General features: G+C 42.0%; 1 protein-coding gene across 1 annotated transcript in view; it reads left to right on the forward strand.

Moving 5' to 3' along the window:
• Positions 1-8,482, forward strand: part of LOC117757728 — a 50,357-nt gene extending 41,875 nt beyond the window's left edge. Inside the window, exons 2-6 of the mRNA XM_034579109.1 lie at positions 628-726; positions 4,252-4,555; positions 5,059-5,130; positions 5,397-6,822; positions 7,270-8,482. Of these exons, the coding sequence (XP_034435000.1) occupies positions 4,549-4,555; positions 5,059-5,130; positions 5,397-6,822; positions 7,270-8,368 (2,604 nt within the window). The 5' untranslated portion in view covers positions 628-726; positions 4,252-4,548 and the 3' untranslated portion in view covers positions 8,369-8,482. The remainder of the gene's footprint in view (positions 1-627; positions 727-4,251; positions 4,556-5,058; positions 5,131-5,396; positions 6,823-7,269) is intronic.
• Positions 8,483-22,665: the final 14,183 nt, after the last annotated feature.

Consider the following 22,665-nt stretch of genomic DNA (forward strand, 5'->3'; position numbering starts at 1 on the left):
GAGGAACAATGGAGTCACTTACAGGACAATAGGAGCCGCTCTGCTACAGTGCTTCAGTATTGCTGCTTTGACGTAATATGTGACGGCCAAATGTCAAAGCTGCGTCGCATTGATGCTTCTCCACTTCACATCGAGGGGAAAAATAAATAAATGGATTCTGCTGTCTTCGCCACGGGAAACATTGCTTTTAGGCACATTTTGCAGAGGCTTGCACGTTCGAGTCCTCAGGCTCTATTTTCATTATATATGGGCATGATCTGAAGTGCATTTAGGGTGCGTCCAAATTACATTTAGCTACTTTACAAGTGGAAGAAAAGGTTTGCTGTGCCAGACACATGCTTCGAAAGGGTTGCACTTAATCTATTAATAATGGGTGGGTTTTAAGCATGCAATAAATCAATCAGAATGACGTCTCCCTGTAGAAGTCCGGTGTTTGCATTTTGGCAGATTGATGTCAGAATGGGAAATGTGCCAGAGAGAATTGTTCACCTGCCTATAGGGACACATTTCTGTAAAGTAAATTGTTTTTTTCTTATTTGTTAAAATGTTGAAAAGGTTTTATTAATAAAAATAATGTACTCCTCATGCCGTAAGACATATTAATGATATTTATTTTTTCTTTTTCAGACCATGTGACTGTCCAGCCAGTCTTTCCACACCTGACCTTGTTTTGATCAGCCTGTCCTGACCCTGGATGTGATGTTTGAGGAGCTGACTGACCTGCAGGTTAGATAAGCTTCATTACTACCAGAGAAATGGGTTCTATCCAGTTTGAGTCTTTGATTCAAAGGAACAGTGCCCCGAGTCCGAACAAGAGCCTGAATGCTGTGTTATTTCTGCTTGAATCTCCCATTTCTCTTCCTTTTCCAACCCCCCCCGACCCTCCCTTCCTCTCCCATCTTTTTTTTCCCTTTCTTGTCATGTTGTACTTACTGACACAAGAACTCCTCTCTTAAACAAAAACACAAGTTTAATTTGGTGGAGCTATTCTAGGCAGGGTTAAGACAACAGCGTCCAGGCCGGAGCCTCTGCTTATGATGACTCCCTCCCTCTCTGGGGGGGAGGGAAGCAAAGGGAGGAAAAATATTTGGACGTTCTTATAATGAAAAGTATGAAAGAAAGAATAACACAGACTACACAGTCTGGTCGCTGATTTTTTTTTTAAAGAACATTTTAGGTTTTTATTAATCTCAGAAAATTATCCAATAATATTATCAATCCTTGACTGTGACTGGTCGCTATTCTGCTGCCAAAGGACTTTTGAACTGCGATGGTCAATGTTTGTTAATGTTTATTGTTTATTTATCCCCACATGTCTGATACTGGAATCATTTACATTCATTTATATTTTGAAAACCTTTATTTGTTTGCAATGTTTCAGTGCTAGACCTTCATCAGATCTAGCAGGACAGTGTGTTTATTTTACAAGGTGAGTCCTATTGCGGTCACAAGTTCTGCTTTTCGAGGGGAGTCCTGGCGGAGAAACCAGGAGTACGACATTCCCAACAACAAGAAACCGACAGCACGTGATAAGGCTGATATTATAATGAGGGTAATTTAGATTGAACATTAGACTGAACATTAGAAGACGTTGCATCAAAGCATTTATTCCTGTCTTGACCCAGTTTTCCAGGATATCAGGGCACTGGTTTTATTCCCGGTGTAAAAACTGTACAGAACCAAAAGTGTGGTAATTACATTCAGTTCAGGACACATGAACATGAGCAATCTGTTCTGACAGAAACGCACAAGGATTAAAGTTCATTTCCATTTTGAGCTGCTGGGCCGGTAAGTCACGCACACGGCACAAATGTGTGTCTGACGCTCTTAGCCAACAAATTGATCACCGTCTGTGACCTTTGCCCTTTGCCCTTGTTAACCCGCTCCCCACCACCGCCACTGCTGCCACCAGACAGGCTCTGAGCAGATGGGAGAGTTTGGAGGGGGAGGGTTTCTTTTTACACAGCCGTGTTGTCACTCATGCTTTAGTTTTTTTTCCTTCTTCTGCCTGTATTTAATTTTACTCATTTCTTTGTCTCTTTGTCACCCTCCTCCATGGATTTATGCCCTGTAGATACACAATATTGATGTTTGGTCTGTTTACTGTAAATTAGATTGTGTGTTCCTCCACAAAACCCCAGGGCAAGCGGCGTAAATGTTGTCATCAGTTATCTGTCCAATTACCATAACCTACATCAAGATACACCAGAAGCTCTGCAGTGCCCCTGCATGCACAAACAACTGCAATTACACACCTTTACTCGCTTTACACACCAACAGACACACACACACGTACCCATTCAGACCCATGCAAATTCCTCACTGAGCTGCGAGGCCTCTTACACACGATGCACGCTTGTTTTTCTGTTTCTGCTCCACTACTGAGGTCAGTGTTTTTCCCTGTGAGGTCAGGGCACACCTACAAATGGGTTTCTTTCTTCTGACCAAGCCACAAAAACAAGAGAAATATCAGAAATTCATTTTAAAGCAAAGATAATCTTTAAACTTTCTCAAAAATATAACTTTTGCCTGAGAGACAGATAAAGTGGCATCAAAACGGGGTCAGAGAGGAAGCAGGATCCTTCTACAGCTGTAAAAATGACATGGAAATGTACGAAATTGAATTGGGTATGGACATTCTGCCTTTGCCTTTCACATATGAAGAACACAGCAGGAGATTGTTTGGTTCTGACACATTCACAACAACAGGAAAATGTCCAATATATTCCGGCGAGGGGTGACGCCTGGGTGGAGCGTGTGGAAATCATCCACACCGGCGTCGGCCCTCATCGCCAAAAGCTCTCGAATCTCGTTGTCGTTCCAAGTTGACATCTTCATCTGTCTATGACACCTTGAAACTCCATCAACGGTGTGAATTCTCCGGAACATAAAATTCCCACTTTAAATCCCACAATGACGACATCCAGCAGCCACTGAAAGACACAGTGTTATTTTTACTCTAGAAACAGGTGCAGGTGTAATAAGAACCCACCCCCCCCTCACCTCTCAGCTTCTTCCATTATTGCTGCCTTTCACACCTCCGCTCCTACACATGACGTCACCTTCGACAGGAAATGAGATGCCTCAGCTCAAGTTGTTAGAAAACACTCCTCTAGCTCTTCTTACAGGCCTTTGCTTCAATCAGCCTCCTTTTCCTGTCGTTCAGTATTCATGTGGATTTGCTTTTCTTTGTCATGGTCCAGAGGAAACGGAGAATGGAATTGGCCACAGACACAAACACAACATGGAAACCTCAGCCGTGTGTTTCCCATGCAATGTTGTGCAAAACAAAGACAATCAGGGACACTCAAAGGCAATGGTATGTGGGTATATGCTGCCTCTCTGTGGCTTTTTGCAGGTACTACACCTCGTGTTTAATCAGTCTCTGCTTCCTGGGTCAAAGTCCCATTCTCATAAATGCTTGAGCAAATAACCCGCTGAGACCCACCTCATTTGACAACACAATAACTGTCAATACCTCAGTGAAAGTTTGCAGGGACTCATTTCACAAAATAAAAAGGTGTGTTCTGTGACGCACAGATTTCGTTTTGTGGTTATATCTGCAGTATTCTTTTTATAACTATATATGTTAATACACTTTAAACACAGCAATGGAGACTGAATCAGATCTTGTATATGAGCTGATATGATGCACAATGTGATCAAAACATGTAAGAACGCAGATAGGATTTTGATTAAAAGATTTTTGGAAGCTGAATCTAATAATACATTGACTAATTCTGCTGAATTTATTAGTGTGAGAAAAAATAACATTATGAAGCACTGTATGAATGTGAATGATGGTGAAGTGTTTTGAAAGGGCATTAAGACTGGAAAGAAGATGTCGCCTTGGCCTCTTTGAAACTGTAATGGACACCATGTCTGTAATAGTTACTCTAGACCTTCTCCAAATTCGGTTTCCTTACATTTGGACTACAGAAAAACAGTCCGCACAATGTGAGATAAAGCTCATGCAAGAATCCATCATGAACTGTTAGAAAAAACACATAATAAAACCTTCAGCGGTTGCACATTAGCATCAGGAGCCCCGAGACTTCCTATAGTACAGCAGGTTATTAGCAAAGGGTCAAAGGCCATGCAGTTTCCAGAAGCTACTTGTCACCCCCATATAACCACTGGGATGCTAATGTCTCCACTGAGCGGAGCAAACAGTAACCACTCTAAAAACCAGCCGTCACCTCTGACCCCTCTTCCCAAAGTTGCTCCTCTTTCCCGCTATTGATCCTCCAGATTCCTCTGACGTCGAGGGTAAGTGTGAGAAGTCTCTTCCAGATAAAGGCATTCGAGGAGTCTTAACTATGTCTCATCCAGAGTGTGTGTGTGAAAATTCACCGATACAGAGAGGGGACGCTGAGATGGATCATTAAAGACGTCTGTAGCCGGCGGTGCTCGGTGCGTGCGGTTCAAAGGTTGGCCCCGTCACTTCGGGACCCTCTCATTCTGCTCAGAGAGGCAGGTGTAGGGTCAGGAGGATAACTGACTGACAAATGCAAGAACTCTGCTCTGACACATAAGGAGGCCAAGCTCATGGTAGGTAAGCATCACTCATCGGTCAAACTCAATGAACAAAGGTGTTGTATTATGCAGGAAACCTCTCAGATCTTTAGGCTGTGTTGTGATAATGTATTTTTAACCCATACACTTTGTTGATTTCCTTATTTTTACAGTCGCACATGTAGAAACGACAACTCTTGCAAAAATATTTCTGTCTAATTTCTATTTATTTTGATTTCTAACCTTATTTGTAGAAACATTTTGGAGCAGTAACCGTTAACTTTGGTGAACAGATATATCTTCCTTTTGTTTACAGAAGAGCCCACAAAAGTCTTACTATGAATAATTCAAAATCATTCTAAAATAAGAAAAAAAACATCAAGGCGATTGTCAGATAGGTTTATTCAGCAGGACCCAGGATGTGTTACAAGTGTTAAAACCATTAAAAAAGGTTGATCTTAAAAAACATTTCCATCTAGAAAGTGCTGCTCTTCATGAGTTTATTCTCTCTGTTCTGATGCTTTTCCACGCTTTTTTCCTCAGATAAAATGGAAGCACTCTTACTCCTGCTCATGTTCTTCACAGTACCTGGATATTCATATGTTCTGCAACCAAGTAAGTCGCACATCAGGCCTTTTTTTCTGGTAATATTTCAAATTTAATGACTTCAATTGCCCCGATAATGACAATCCTACAATTAAAAGACCATAAACGCCTCCATGCTAATTATTTCATGAGCCTCTCAAAGAGAATGCTAATCTAGATGCTAAGATGACTCTAGCTGTTTTACTTGTTTTACTTGTTTTACTTGTTTTACATGTTTTGTATTTTTGCATAAAATGTCGTCTTCTAAGGGATGTTTTTGTTTTATTGGTTTGTAGAATCGACCGTGACACAGATCGCTGGGCTGGACAGAGACCACCAGTCTGAGTTGAGAGGTATTTTTATATCGGCAGAGGAGAGGGGAAATGGGGGGAAGAGGGAGCAGAGTGAAGGAGTGAGTCCAGAGACGAACCCCGTGAGGACGCCTGTCAAGAGGGAAATGCCTGTGGAGGAGAGAGGAGAAGATGGGCTGAAAATGGACAGAAATCAAGGATATGAGAAAGGAAACAATGAGAGGCGGAATGCCCCAAAGTCAAACCCCAAAAACTGGTTACAAGTGAAAAGTCATAACACAGGGACACAAGAAGAAGAAAAATATGATGACACAGATGTGAAATTTGAGCAAACGGAGAAGCCGAGACAAGAACTAGTGGAAGAGGAGAGAAAAAGCAAGCTGGTTGCAGGGATTAGTGATTATTATGACAGAAGAGGAGACGCTCGTGAGGATGAAAAGATAATTACATCAGAGAAAAGAGGAAACGAGGAAAGAGAAGAACAGGGGCAGGACGTTAAAAATGCAAAGAATAATGAATGGAAGGAAAGACAAAGGGAAGATCACATACTAGTTCCTCTGTTAAGAACAGCCCCTGCACAAGTGGAATCAGTGTCTGCAGCAATTAACACTCTGACTCAAATTCCTCCTCGTCGTAATCATCATAATCTCGCTCCACTAGTTCCGGTTACACCCACACTGGTTCCTCCAATCTCTTCCCTCCCTTCCACCCCTGACGCAAAAACTAGTCCCCAATTTTTTCCTCCTGTCGTCTTTATTCACAATCCCTCGGTCTCAACTGTGGTCCCTGGCGAGGTGAGGTCTGTCTCGCCGGTTGAAGATCTCCTCTTTGAGGAGATGAAAACTCCTGGATATCATCTCAAGCAGAATCAGGAAGTGAAGGCTGGTCCAAATGTAGCACAAGAAATACACACTGTCGTTCAACCAGAGAGTGAAGTTACCCCCAGTGTGCAAGAAGCAACACCGAAACCCAAAGAAGCAGAAGATCTAAGCACAAAAGAACCGAATCGTACGCCAAAGTCAAATGAAAACATATCCACAGCTAAACTGGTCAATTTTACACATAAACCAAACATGACACAGGCCACAGGCAAACCAGGATCAGATAAACTGATGGAAAATGACACCAAACTCGCAGTGAAGCAAAATAAATCGTCTCTTTCCAGACCACCAGTTACCGAACCTTCAGCCAGACCACGGCTGGCAACTGCCAGGACACCTTCAACGAGGCCAACGAAAATCAACAGAAGCAGTAAAAATAAGAAGGTTAGAAAGTCCAAGGACAAGAAAAGAAAAAAGGACAATAAGACCAATAAAACTCCATCTGAGAAGAAGAAGAAGGTCACAGCGCCAACGAGCTTTCCTTACTTTTTAGATAACTACTGTCCACCTGAGTGTGCCTGCTATGGAAGGTAAGACGATAAGGATACTGATATAATTTACACTTAATAATACTTGATGTAATAATCCAACTTGGTGACTGACATGTTATGAATGAAGCAAAGGAATACAAGTTTGACATTTTAGGAAATATGATTGTTTACTTTCTTGCAACACTACCACTCATGTCTATACGGTAAATATGAAGCCACAGCCAATGGCAGGCTATGTTAGCTTAGCACAAGGGAAAGCCTTAGACTGTATGTAAAGATGGACGACATAACGGTTCCCCAAAGGTTAAGCCAAATCCTCTCGATTGCTCCTTGGTGGTTGGTCAACAGAGTGTAACTCATTTGTTGAGTCCATACAAATGTCATATTCCATATATCACATACAGCCTGATGAAATTAATTGTCTGATTGGTGTTAGAATAGTTTGGTAATCAATAACTGAACCTGTGTCTCATATTGTTGTTTCAGAGTGGTTCAGTGCTCAGATAAAGGTGTGGGAAAAGTTCCTTACGGCATTCCCTATAACGCCCGCTACGTCCTCCTCATGAATAACCACATCGACAGCATCCAGTTGGACCTGCTCAACGAATACGTCTCGATGGAGTTCCTTGTGTTGAGCAACAATCGGCTCACGGACGGCGCCATAGAAGGCGCCTTCGAGGGTGTCCCAGCTCTGAAACGCCTCTATCTGGACAGGAACCTCCTAGAAAGCATTCCAACGGACCTTCCATTTTCTCTCGAGGAGCTCCGTCTGGACAATAACCATGTTGGGGTGATGTCTGAGGCCGCCTGGGCCCGCTGCCCCGGCCTCTTGGTTCTGAGCCTCAGCAACAACAGCCTGGGGAACGGATCTGAACCTCTTGCTAATGCAGTGCTCTCTCCTCTGTGCAACCTGCGCACTCTGAACCTGAATCACAACCAGCTGACATTGGTCCCCATGGGTTTACCGCTGTCCATCAAGGAGCTGTATCTCAAAGGGAATCTCATTGAGCAGTTCCGGGCAGGAGCCTTCAATGGAATATCAGAGCTGGTGGTGTTGGATCTGAGTGCAAACAGATTGACAAACAAAGGTCTTCTCAGGGAGTCCCTCCTAAACACAACTAGCTTGGAAAGTCTCAACCTGGAAGGGAACAGACTCAAGCAAGTGCCACGTCACCTTCCCCGCTCACTCAAAACTCTGAATCTGGAGGGAAACCTCATATCTTCCATAAAGAAAGCCGCTTTCAGCACCGTGAAAAACCTGGAACACCTGGGCTTGGCTCGGAACAAGATCTTCAAAGTTGCAATAGGTGCTTTCAGGATGTTGCCTGTCCTGCACCAGTTAGACCTGTGCCACAACACCTTGCGCCAAGTCCCCCGACAGCTGCCGCAAGGTTTGCACTCGGTCGCACTGACGCACAACAAGATTCAGTCTGTGCCCCGTGACGCTTTCTGCTGGGGCAATAAAAGTCTGAGTCCCAGCAGGCTCGTACAAGTGCAGCTGGAACACAATTTAATTGACATGGGCAAGTTGGATGCACAGGCTTTCAGATGTTTACGGGGATTCCAGGTGGTGCACTTCTACTGAGCCACTGACAGATACACGAGAGGATTATAAAAACACTTTGATTGACACCCATACTTTTCAAGCTTTATCCCTTTCATGTGCCAGAAACCAATGAAACTTACCAACGGGTTGAAAGAAATAAACATCTATATATTTAATGTGTGTGAAATTCAATTTGTTGTGTGTATTCCTCACTCTTTGACTGCTTTCATGTCATTAATTCTCCTCCCAGATTCTTTTTACCAACATGCCTCAAAGATTAGAGTGGTCCTGTTGCATTCATTCAAAAATTACTTGAAACTTTAATTAAATGGTTAGTGATAAACACATTTCTCAAATATATTTTATCTCTTTAATCTACCTCCGGTAATCTGAGAGCATAAGAATCAGAAAGTGAATGTGATGTTAACAGAAATATCCACTAGATGGCAGTAATGTATAGGGAAATGGTCGTGAGGCCCCTGTAAAATGAGAACTTGAGTTTGACTCATTTTCAGTCATCAAATATAAAGTTGCACCAAATAAAATACATATGCTTCAGGAAGTTTATCTTGTGGGTAAAAAGGTATATTTCAGGCTCACCCCTGCACCACACACACACACACACACACACACACACACACACACACACACACACACACACACACACACATTGATGCACACTGGCAGAAGTCATGAGAGAGTTTCACAGACATGGAGTGTTTATGGCGTTCTCTTCCATAAAACGTGACCGTATTTGATTTGACCACAAGCCTGGGAACAAATAACTCAGAGACAATGAGTGAAGATTATTTTTGCACGAGAGTAAAGAAGAGAAAAAAGCCAAAAGAGGAGAAAAAGCGTTCGCCCACGTGGAGGTGCTTAGCACTTTTCTCTTTTTCCCTCTTTCCTTCAGTCTAATAAGTTCACTCAGCGACGTGGCACTGCACCCGTACGGCCTGGGAAAGAAGAGCAGGAGGAGGGGGACGAGAGGGAGTGCCAGGAGGAGGGAAGGAGGGGGGAGAGAGAGAGGGAGAGAGAGAGAGAGAGAGGAGGGAGGGGGGTGTGAAAAGAAGAAGGGAGAGTGAAGGGAGGGAGGGCTCGAAGGATGGATCCAGGCTCCACTGGCTCGGTGCGTGTCCAGAAGGGAAGAGCCTCGTCTGGGCAAGCGAGCTCACCAGCACCTCCCTACGGTCCAGCAGGACCCTGACCCCGTATCACAACACCACATGTCTACCTGGATCCCCCGGAATCACTCCTCCCTTCTTTTTTTGTCTACTTTTTCTTCCTCTCCCTCTTTCTTCTCTTGGAGTCTTTCTTTCTTGCACTCTATCCTCCTAAAGTTGGACCGTGCATACCAACAGTATTCGAGTACCTGTGTGCACACTTGTTTCCACAGTAGTCTGGTGCCTGTGTGCGTGGAACTCGCATTTATAATGATCATGTGAACTGCTCCCTTGACAGACTCTGAACTCATGCGCTCATTTAAGTCGTCTGGCAGATGGTAGAATTTATTTGTGCTCCTCTGTATCCTGTGCTGGATACAGTCTGATGCTGAGGCTTATCAGGGAAAGATTAGTCGTAGTAGTTTAAGTTCTTGTTTACTTGTTTATTCTCTCTTAGGAAAGCTTGTCTTTGTTTGTGTGTCACTAGTCTGCTGTTTGAATAAGTTGATTTTTAACTTATAGGCCTTAAATGTTCTGCCTTAAATAGGAAATCTTTGTCTTTTACTACGTATTTTCACTCAGACATAACTTTGAATGCAGTGTGAACAGATACTGTCTTGGAAAGAGGTGGCACAACTCTAGCACTTATCTCTCCAGTCTTTGTCCGATTACAATGTCTTCACACAAGAGCCTTTCAGTCTTCTCATACTTTCCAAACTAACATTTAAAACATGTTTTTTTTGTGACCTTTAAACACTTCACTCGTAGAGGTGTAGCTGCAGATCCGAGCTCTTCTTGTGATTCACGTCTCTTACCGGAATCTGACCACACAAAAAGAGCAACTAGGAAGATGAAAAAACGAACCGAGGGAACAGGATATTAAACCACACCCTGCTTGTGAGCCAGCCAGACGAACAGACACACATCAGAGTTGTGGTACTATTCAGCTGTTGTTCCAATCCTCATATTTATGAATCTTGCAGGCTCCCTTCCAGTGATGCATCTGGAGCTGGAAAATATCGGGGGGGGGGGACGTCTAAAATTCTCTATAAAGTTGCTGACCTGTATTGGCAGCTTGTGAACGCAAATGCCGCAATTTTGAGCAAATTTTAAGTTGAATATTAAAAGTTTCATGAGCTGCGGCAAGAATTTTATAGATAGCATTTAGGTTGTGTTTCAGCGATGGTTGTAAATGACAGCGTGTAATTTGTGGTTGTTATTTTTCACATTGATAACTGAATGCAGCTTCAAGAAACACACACACACACATGTAGTTTTGCTCTCTTTCTCTCTAACACACACACACACACAATCGGTTTCTCTCACTGTGCTGTACCATGAAAACCTCCCTTTTACTGCATTCAGCCCCTAAATCCATCCCAAACCCGAAACCCACCCATCTCAGCTAACTTAACCTTTAAACCTCAAACCAAAGCAAACCCGAATTTTAACTGTAACCTTAGGACCAAACTCATAAGTTAGGATTGACCACAGTGACCTCACCCGCCTGTGAAACTCTAACTTAATCTCACAGGGATATAAAGGTACGTGCAAAGGGTTAAACGGCCTCGGGAGAGAGGAGCAGAGTGCTATTGCTTGAGCGAGAGGGAGGTGGCGCTTGAGTTGAGCCGAGAGACGGGGGTGACACTGCGGAGGGAGGGGAGAATGAGAGGGAGGAGGGGATAGAGAGAGAAACCATGGGAGCCAGAGGGACCTCCAGACACACACACATACACACACTCTCACACACACACATGCATACAGCCCCTCATCTGCTCCTGGTCTGGACACACACACATACACAGGAGCATACAAATCAGTCTTTTGCACCAGGGTCACACACATGTGCAGGAAGAAAAGCTGTGCATTGTCAAATTGTCATGTTTTTCACATACAAAGCTTCTCACTCACTTTTAAAGACGACTTCTGCTGCAGCCTGTCCCCTGCTCACACACACATTCATGTGCACACATATGCACTCTGTTACACCGAGGCTCCACAAGGGGGCCTGTGAGTGATCTTCTTATGCACAGATATGGCAAAACAGAGAAGCAGTCTCTTTAGCTTTTAGTTACAGTCTTGAAAAAAACTTTAATCAGTTATATAAAGATAAAAAATCGACTTAACATAACAGTTGGTGCGGTTAAGAGAGATTTGCATGCACACTCATCAGGTGGCTATTGGAAGAAAGCAAAGACTGAGTAGTGTGCAGCAAATGAGACTCTACAGACGTCTCATTTTAACTAATGCAGATTTCAGAGGTGCACTGATCTCCGGACATTCTCCTGAAATTAACAGGAGGGGCTATAAGTGAGAACGCAAATGCAAATCCAGGTTTTTTTTTCTGCTAGCCCCCTAGTACAATGGCCAGCAAATGTCTTGAGTGAGCCCATGTGAGAAAACAGCAGGAAAATGTCCAAAGAATTCTCAGCGAGCGAGTGGGCGTGTTCATCACATTTCTAACTCACGACAGATGCAAAACTAAGTAAAAAAGAAAGAGAATACAAATATTTCAGAATGAAAAAGAGGTGGATATGTACAAGATGCTGGCAAAGACGTCAACTTGGAAAGACAATGAGATTCGAGAGCATTTAGCGAGAAGGGGCGACTTCAGTGTTGATGCTGTAAACATGTCCTCCACCCCTCGCCTGAATGTTCTGGACATTTTCCCATTGTTGTTTCTGACCCAAACAACTGCTGCGTTCTTCATATGGGAATTTTCTGGACATTTTTCCAGAGTTCATTTTTAAAACGAAACTACCTTTCAGAGTAGATATCATTTCCAACAACAAATAATTTTGTGTATTCAATCAAAAAGACCCTACTGTTGGATTATATGCAAGGTTATTGGGAGTAATTAATTACATAATTGTGATATTAACTTTAAACTTGTTTGCATTGAGGGTCTTAAACACACAACATTTAAATCGGCCAAGTCAGGGATACTAGTTGGACGTCTCCCAGGTTCCACCTCAGACCCGGCTAAACCCTGCGAGCCAGTTCCATTTACATAAAATGAAGCTGCCAACTGCCAAGTATTAAATGTGATGGTTGTTTACCATGAAGTCAATATCTGTTTAGTTTTCAACATATTTTCCTGCCGCTGGCCATTTGTTTCAGATTGTTTGCCCAGGGACTCCTGCAAATAGTAATTACTGTAGGTGCCTGGAGCCAACCTCAGGTCTTTGTTCTCCCTCGTCAGGGTGAGGCTCTTACATGAATATTACTCTATTATAACTCTGCAACATTACAGATTTTCATGTTTTGATTACCGGTTCAGACAAAAAGAAACACTGTGCCTCCAGATTCGTGTCTCTTGCCGAAGGATAATGCTTTGCCTCCTTCAGACGGACTCTTTGTGGAGTTATTTATTAGACAGACAAATTTCCCTCTGAAATATTCAGTGGTCAGTTTTCACTCAGCTTCCATTATTATTTACCCAGATATTTGCTGCTGCTTCATTAAAACTATGCCACAGTTGATTCAGGACGGGACTGTTTTCTTTCTGTGGGAATAATAAACACATATAACTCTGTATAACCTCAATGAGGTCGAACCTACCTGCCAGATACAAAACAATTTGCACAGTTAAATCAGTAAAGAGCAACAATATGCATTTTTACTATGTGTTATCTTTTAAGATGGTACGACCACAAAAGAGTATTTTTTTTAAATCAGACAGATCACCTAGGTGTATAGGATTCATTTGTTAGTTATTGTTAACCACTACAGGTGTTTATGCCCGGTATTTCAGAGTTTGTGTCAAGATTTAAAGAAAAACTCTTAATTTGCCCCATCAGGAGTTGGTCCATCTCTTTAAAATTCCACCTGAATGCACTTCCATCATCTCCTGTTCCGTTTTGATCATTTCATCTCATCTGCGAGTCAAAGGTTAGTCTTTCCTGTTGACGTCCGGAAAATTCCTGTCTTTATACTGGGCAGGCCAGTGAAAGTAAAAAATAAAAAAAAACCCTTAGGCCTTCAGGTGTCCTCCCCGAACATGAATGAAAACAAACAAGTCAAAACCACAGAAGGTCTTTAATTGCATTCCACTCATCGCTTGTAACACATTTTACAGAGTTCATTAATGGACCAACCCTTTTAGTAACTCCTTTTGAGAAGAGCGTTGTGTTTTTAATCATTTAAAACTATATCAGAATCTCCGCTGGCACGATTGTTTTTGAAAAGAATCAGGTGGTTTGTCCTCCACCATCTGTCTGCCCCAGGCACAGGACACTCGCACTATAAACCACCATCGGATGCACTTCCTCCGTTTTTCTCCGCTTCCTGTGTTGACTATTAACATGGTACCACACTTAATCAAAGTCTAGACAGGTTAGCATGAGGCAAACTGGGCCACTAATAACAAAACCCTGTTCAAAGGGCCTGAAATAGATGAGAATAAAGAGACAGACAGTGAAAGTAACACGCTGAGCAATTAAAATAAATAATTAAGGTTTTTGGTTTTGCATTCCCCCGGAGGATGACAACTGGAACACAGGGTTTTCCGTGCTAAGCAGCAGACATTACCTAAGCAATCATTTCCCCCGCTGCCTTTTTTACTGGTGTCTGTTCTGAATGTCAATGAGCAGACAAAACCAGCTGGGTCATTAAAGAGGATGTAAGAAAAGAGCTGGTGAGAACTAACATTTGCAGCAGCAACACATAACGTGACCCAAATACATTAAAATACAGTAGCCAACTAGAATGGCACTCTGTAGAGGGCAAACTGCAAAGGCCCAGAAGTCCCCTTGAAGTCTGCACAAAAGTTCACACACACATAGATATCAGTTTTCCATTTTTTTCCATTAGTATCAATGAATTATTCCCAGATAAAGAGCTGAAAATGTCAAATAAATATCTCACAATATTAAAGAAAGTGAAAACAAATCCCGGATCCCCCTTTTTGTCTAGATCAGTGCATGTCCCATCTTTCCACCAAGTTTTATGAAAATCCCTTGGGAGGTTTTAGCACAATCTTGCTAACAAACCAACCAACCAACTAACCAGCTGGTCAACCAACCAACATACCAGCCAACTAACTAGCTGGTCAACCAACCAACTAACTAGCTGGTCAACCAACCACCATACAAACCAACCAATTAAACAAACATACCAACTAAACAACCAACCTACTAATTAACCAATCAACCATGTAACTAACCACAATCGATGGTGGTAACACATCACCTGATACCACCGATTATTTTCCGTCATCACCCAGCACTAAAACATCTGACACGGAGTTTGGCTCCACTTCCTGCTTCTCCTCTAATTTGACAGCCATAAAACAAATTAGTAGCACCGGCCCTAAGATGGCAAAGGAAGGAAGTCAAAAGGGAAAGTTCAGAAGCTATGGCACAGGTGACTGGGTGCTTTGCTGAAAGGGAAGGCAAGTCTAAACACAATGAGATACTGTTGAGCTTTGGAAAGTTGCGCACTCTGGGAGTTTGTCCAAAAGATTGTCAAGGCTAATTTCTTTTCCTTCAACAACCGGAAGAATGACACATTTCTCACTTTAACAAAAAACCCAACAGAAGAACTAGATAATCTGGATGTTAATATAACAGTAAGATTAGTGGATTGGCTAATGATGATAACAAGTTTATCACTCAGAAAAGATATTAAAGTCAAAACAGTGACTGGAGGAAATGATCTTATCTGTAAGAGAAGATCAAGGTTACTTGCTATGAGCTCTGTAATGCTTTACTTTGCCAGATTAGATCTATTATGTTGTATTTTGGTTATAAAACAGCATATAATTAATGGTTACCTCCTCCATTTTAGCTGTGTTTATCTCATATCCCTGTTTTATGACTGACAATTACACTGATTGCTCATACTCACCCATTGTCATGGCGATTTGAACACGTTTCAAGGATTCACTGCTCCGAGTGTGGAGCAACACTTGGCAACCACATGATACACTTAACTCCTCAACTCTTCAAGGGGAAACGCTTCCAGGAAGGAGGAGTGCGGAGACAGAAAACAGATGTGACAAAGTTGTGATAGCAAGTTATCATAGACGCAAAAGCCAGAGCATTGAGTGATCCCACACTGAAGTGGTTGTCCACGCTGATAAGTCATCTTCATCTTGATTGCAATTTCCTTCATCAAAAAGCAAACATTCGGTTTGGTTTCTTACAAATCAATGTTTTCTCCTTAGTAATAAATGTGTCATGCCTTAATATGAATCTCTTCTAATAGGATTCAAATAGGATCCTTTCATCCAGCATCATGGTCTTTTTTATATTCATTTACAGTGGTTATTAGCACTGAGATACACAGTTATTATAGTTTCAACCGTTCCCAAACACAGAATCTACAGAGTATAACAACCAACTTACCATAAAAACGTGTACTTGTTAGTCTGCATCGTAAGACCGGCCTGATGTTTTTGCCCAGTACTATAAAACTGTGACCTGGTGCCAAACACAGCAGTTGTACAACAGTCAGTGTTATTTAACTCATTTCATCCACTTTTAACTTGTAAAAGTTTCTAAAAACAAAAGAGGAATGTAGAAGGATGATGGGAAAGCACCTCATTGAGCGACCTGGGAATTTTCCATCCCACTCAATGGATCATTGTGTTTTCTTGACTGTGACTCAGGTCCTAACATTAACTGGTTACAGAGATTGTTTTTCTCTATTCACATCTGGGTATTTTACATAATTGTATTAATCTAGAGCATAGGTTGAGGGATAAAGAATCACACCACTGTGGTGAAGGGGTCCTGATCATTTAGTCTCTCAGACTAAGAGTATGTGTGTTTACTTTACTCTCAATGCTCCCACCATCACAGCATCTGAATCTGATTTCGATCAAACCGCTTATCGCACCTTTTCTAATTTCCTTGAATTTTAATCAAAACCTGTGGCTCTCAGCTCCACTGCCATCCATTACCTCATTGATTTCCGAATGGTAGAATGAGAAAAACATTTGATCTGTTCACAAATGCTTCTGCAAAAGCGGATTTGTTTCATTGCAGACAAGTGTTTCACGGCCTCGTAGAGAAAGTCTAAACACCTGCATCTGGCACCTGATGTTCCTCCTCTCCAGGTCACGGATACAGACATCTTTTAAGGTGGAAACATTGTGACCACAGCTCTGTTCTCTTGTGGTCATCTTTCCCATCGGTTGCAAACATTAGACAGGAGCGATCGTGCAAAGCCACGTAAACTTGGATGTGAAAATGTGAAGTATGTGGAAAGAATGGGGGCAGACTCGAGAGTAAACGCAGACTGATCCAAGAGCAACTGAATGATCCTCCTGCCTGCTGGTCTTTCAAGAACTAAAATATCATCCAGACGTCTCTGGATGAGAAACGTTGGACCCAATAAGTAAAACCTTAGAGTTAGTCATTGGCTCCTGACCCTCTGATTTCCTGCCATAGATGCTGGCTGCTACGCCACCAGTGAGTTGGACCGAAAAGGCCAGTAGAAGAATATTTAATTTCATCTTACACTGGAATACACATGGACTGTTTAAAGCTTTGGAGCGGTCCGGGGCGTTTTGGAAAGCGCCATGAGAACGCTGGAGAAAGGTCTGACCACATCTCATCCGTTCCAATGGCAAAGCTGGTCTGCCATTGACCACAGATAAATTAGAGAGAGTCGGGGAGAGAACAGTTGTGGCCAACACCTAATTGGCTCCACCAACACTGCTGTCTGCTGATCCCTTTCCCCCCTCTTGTTCTGCCTTGTCCTGCTACTCCCTTCCTCCAAAAGCTGCCTCAATTTCTCCTTTGCAACAGAAAAATCGGTGCAGCATCCATCACTGTTTTGAAGTTGGCCCCAACATGTGTCTTGCACATTACAAGCACTCGAAAGCACTTTCCATCGTCTGGCGAGTGGTCCCTTGTGTCGCTGTGCAAACTAGTCCTACCACCTGAAATGCAATCGCGTGGAATATCCAGCGTTCCCAGCAATCCCATTTCTACCTCCTGTGAGTTGTGGAATTCATGGATGCATGTGTAGCAGTAAATGAGATATGGCCTCATACTTGCGCTATGATGTCACTGAGGAATTGGGAGTGAAGAGTTAGCCTGCCCTTTAGAATAAAAACAGGAGCCTGAAGAATGCTCGCTGCTCGACCAAAATACTCACATCAATTCATTCTGCCGTTTACACAATAAACCTTAGAATATTTATTTTACTACATTCAAGTAGCAAAAACCAACAGAAAATCCTTCCCAAAACTCACATAATGTACTGTAACAAACCTGCAGGTTCCTACCACACACTCTGGAGAAATAAACTTAAAAGCTAAAAAGAGAAGTTGGCCTGCTTCTCCTCTGGCACGTAAAATGATAAATGAGGATGGAACAGGAGAATATTTCCCCGGGAAACAAACAGTGCCTCCTGTCTGTCTCCGTGTCAGTCTGGCTGGAAAACAGGTCCTCCTACATATACAAAGGAAGTGTTTTGTCTGGTGAGGAGACTTATCTGGCACTCTCCGTTCAATTAGGATCAATGCTGGCTCTTGAGATTCATTTCTTCCGAACTCAACGGTGAAGAGAGACGGTTGACCTATTAACCAAAGGTCCTGACACACGCAGCTCCTGCCAGGACAGGGTGTAGACGGGACACTTTGGTGGCATAAGGACGATGTAGGCCAGATTCCACATTGAAGTTGTTTTTTTCTTTTATGGGCCTGTCTGAACAAGAGCTGCCTATTGAGACCACCTTTAAGAGTAGTTACTCCCACAGAACAGCAGTATTCTCTGTATTTTTTTATCCCTGTAAATGTTCAAAAAAGCAGGAGTCAAACATTACGCTTGATGAATAGGTTAAGACACCGTCCATGTTGTTGGGTAATGGTTCAAGTTGTTTGGTGAGAATTTTCCAAGAGAACTGCTGAAATTTTAGCCAAAAACCGAGTCAGCAATAAAACTGAATGGGAGTGTAGTGGTCTGCTTGCAATAACCGTGCAGGAACACTCAGAAACCCAAAGTCAAGTTTCCCACTGAAAGTGAAAGGTTAAGGCCATATAAACTAAAGACATGCATAAAAGTTAAAACTGCTGATTCTGAATCTACCTGGAGCAAGAACAGGGTGGAAAAAAAACAAGGATCCAAAACCTGACTAAAGAGTAAATGTGAACAAGCTAAAACCAGTCGCCATTGACCTATTTCCACCATTACTCTCTAACTTTGTCTATTCAAAGTGAAGGAGGTAAAAAATGAAGAGGAACAGAACTGTTTGAGCAGAATTATATATAAGAACAGTTTGACATACCTTCTGTAAACCAAATATGAAGCTAGCCAGCAGCTGGTTAGTTTAGCTTAGCCAGGTTTGGAAGCAAGAGGAAACAGTTTTTTCTTGGTTTTACCCAAAACACGAGCAAAATCTACCTCCCGGCACCTTCCATCCATCCATTATCTATACTGCTGATCCTTCAAGGGGTCACAGGGAGCTGGGGCCAGTCCCAGCTGACGTTGAGCGAGAAGCGGGGTTCATCCCAAAACATGGCTCGTACCAATTTTTGCTGTGAGGAAACTGCACCACTGTGCTGCCAAACTCCGTCAGTACTATATACAAATACAAATATTTAATATCATCAAATCTCAGTGACTTAACATGGAAGTTATGTCAAGGGCAAATCAACATTGTTGACTTGAGGGAAATAATGATTTAAATTTTCCATTTATATCATAATCATATAATGATATTTATATTCCACTTCTCTGTTTACAGCCATTAATTTGTTCCTACAAACAATATTTTTTCCTCCAGCAGCCTCCTGCTGCGTTCGGATTGTAACAAGATGGCAGCCCCACATGGTGCTGTCATCGTGTTGGCAGCTTGTTTATAATCCGTGTGTTGCTCTCCAGCCGTGTGCTGCTGGGCAGTTAACTGTATTTTTTATGTAATTCTGTGTTTGTGCTCTGCTGAAATATGTTTAAATTATTCTTTAAGAACCAACTGACAGGGCCTCTTTATCAGAACATCTGCTCCGACCAGACAGGACATTATCTCCTCTGGAATGATGTGTTAAATGTTGCCTAATACTGTGTGTTAGTGCGATGTCAACATCTGTTTATCCAGTTATTTGGCAGTTGTGTTTCTGCCAAATAACTCAAAAGTCAAAGAGCGTCCTCGCTAGAGTGCAAATGGACACTAGCTCATGATATTGCAAATTCATATTCAGTGTTATTAGCAGAGGGATGTTTAAAAAAAAATCCTGAGTGACTTTATTCACTCTCTCTTCCCATTTAACAGTATTTTACATACTCTCATTCCCTCTTTCCTTAATATCATCACCACATTAGTGTCCATAAACACTCTCTTTGACTCAGTGGGACAGACGTGGTAATCAGACACAATCCAGCCCTTGTTAGGGATGATTGTCTCCGACACGCCGAGCTGACGATGCCATGGCAGCGTTTGGCTCGTAATGTCTTTGCCATTCAGTGGCTTTCTGCTTTCCTGGCGAGCCAAATGGCGCCCGAGAGCTTTGGATCACCTGGTGAAGACATCACCCGTTTTACAGCCTCTCTGATCGCTTCCACTAAAGCGCTGTTAAATTCTCACCTTATTCAAGGTTAAAAGCACGGTGGATCTGTATCAAGTGAAGTGAATACAAAATACATTCAGAGAGAAAAACATACAGAGTTGACCTTTTTTTAATTAGGTTTGAGGGCATACATTTGATTTTTGCTTTACAAAACACTCCCGAGGATAAATAAATCTAATTTATTTCATCTGCAAAGTTGCATGTCAGATCTTTTTTTTGATAACCCTGACCCGAGCCAAACTTTGCGTAATAAATGCCATTGAAGAATTTACAGCGTCAGCAGTCCTTTGACTCTACTGACTCATTATTTCTTTGCACAACTCTCACACGATCGACCTTGTACTGAGAACTGGCGGGTTTATAAAAATATTGTTGGATGTGCGGAGAGTCTGGATGCTTCATTTTGACTTGATGAATTATTAGATTAAACCAAGATTTTTTAAGGAAAGCTCCTATCTGTTGTGTAACAAAGAAAGTTTTCAAAAGTTCAGGGGTTTACAGAATTCACATGATTTCATAACCGTAAATCTTATACTATAAAATCTTATCTTGTCATCTTATAATTCTTCTAATCACAGCTGATAACACATGAATTCCTTTTGACAGGATGCTTCAACCACCCTGTAACATCTCACTTCACTGATTTGGTGGCTTGTTTTAAGGCCTTCGTGCTCATATTCTCCATATGTACCACAGTGTTTAAGCTGTTACAGAGAAAAATGTGTTTATTTTACTCTCTGCCTACCTTGGGGTTTTTTAACCATAGGGGATTTTTTTCCACCCCAATATTTCAGCAAGTCCAAAAGCATTGCCATCTTTATTTGTTATCAATTTTGAGTGTTGTTGATGTTCCGTCCTCGCAAAATGCTGACGTGGTGCTGTCTTTGTTTATTGGATATGATCTGTCAAGATGCAATAATCTGACCTTCTGCTGAAATTCAATTGTTTTGTCTGAAACTTTGCTGGCATGGTGGACAATGACCATTTAACAAGCTGAAGAAAACAAATGCACACTTGAGTCCAACCTTAATTAACAGCCTTTAATAACAGAGCGCTTTAATGTCAGAGATAAAGGAATTTGGGAAACCACCTCCTCATTCGCAATATTTTGTTTGAGAGAAACAGCCTTGATATTAGACACTCTGATGGTTTGTGATCTGAACAGCTCAGTCGTCACAGAAAGCACAGCTACAAAACATGCATGTCATGTTAGGTAATACAAGAGGAGCACAAATCAAACTTTATCCCAGCCTGCTTCATATCAAACGAGGCTGTTTCCTTTCAGCCTCCTCACAAACCATAAATATTACTTGACCCGTGTTTGGAGTCGTTGGAGTTAATTTGGGTCCTTCGAGCACAAGTCAGTGAGTTTCCACCACAAAGATCTTTATCACCAGAGTTGTTTTCCCTCATGAATATCCAACGTAAAACTTTTCCAAAGGCTTGGAAGCCTATAGATTTTCCACCCTGGAGTGATATAAATAATGATGTATCAGTAAAGCTTTCTGTGGAGACAGAGTGTAATATTTGGCCGAGTAAAGAGTTTTGCCCTCATCAGCATCTGTAATTGCACCACGGTGTTAACTCTGCAATTTATTTCCATGACACACAGTTATAAGATGGAGGGGAAAATGTAGATATATAGATCTCAAAGCTCTTTTCATTGAAAGGCTTGGAAGCTAACGTATCATACTTCTCTGTTTAAACGCAAACAGCTCTGGGAGGGTCGGCGTCGCTTTGTTGGCAGACGAGAGAACTGCTTGGCTGCTCACCTCGGCCCAGTAAAACAGAAACAGACCGGAGTGGAAAAAAGAAAGACGAGTGCCCACCAAAAAACACGTCCAAACCAATGCAGGAGAATAATGAAGTCAATCAAAAAAGGCCCAGTTTGTACGTGCAGCAACTTCTGGCCCAGGACGGTGAACTCTGCACTGCGGATATGCGAACATGAGTAATAAGGGGAAAATACTGCACCCCTCCAGTGTGAAAGGATTATTGGATTAAAGGATTATTTGGCAAAAACAGATTGTTCTCCAAATTTTTACAGGTTTATCACATGAAAAGAGAATCTGGCAGTTAAGATGATGAGGGAAATAAAACAGCTTTTGGTCACAAGTTTGGTCGAGATTACAGTTAGTTAGTTAAACCGCATGAGTTTGGCTTCCACACCAGCACATTCACAATATCTTAAGCTGCTCTCAGACATGCAATGATGTTCAGACATTTGCCTAAAATCTTTTCAGTGCGTTTTTAAGTGTCCGAGTAAGTCGCTCAGACATCTTCTGGAACTTTTCTTGCCTAATAATCTCCTGTAGTTTAAACGTTTAATGTGCTTCTTTAGTTTTTTTGTAGATGTTGTTCCTCCATGTGTATTTTCTTCTAATATTCTTATATTCTGTTGAATCGCAGCCAATCTGAAATGTATTTTTTGTAGAAGTGATGGTCCTTGAATAAAGCTGCGACCGTGCATTTAAACTGCTGCATTTCTCCACAGTAACTGACAGAACTTCAAAGCTGAGCTCCCTCCTAACTTGACTTTTGACATTTTCCAGCATAGCCTGCAAATGTTAGATGCCATGTGTACTCATGTTCATCACAGCTATTCAGGCAGAGCTGACTCCGATTTCCAGTAACTGTCAACAGACAAAGCTGCATAT

The sequence above is a fragment of the Hippoglossus hippoglossus genome, chromosome 23, assembly GCF_009819705.1.
Source record: "Hippoglossus hippoglossus isolate fHipHip1 chromosome 23, fHipHip1.pri, whole genome shotgun sequence".
In the NCBI taxonomy this organism is placed as follows: Eukaryota; Metazoa; Chordata; class Actinopteri; order Pleuronectiformes; family Pleuronectidae; genus Hippoglossus; species Hippoglossus hippoglossus.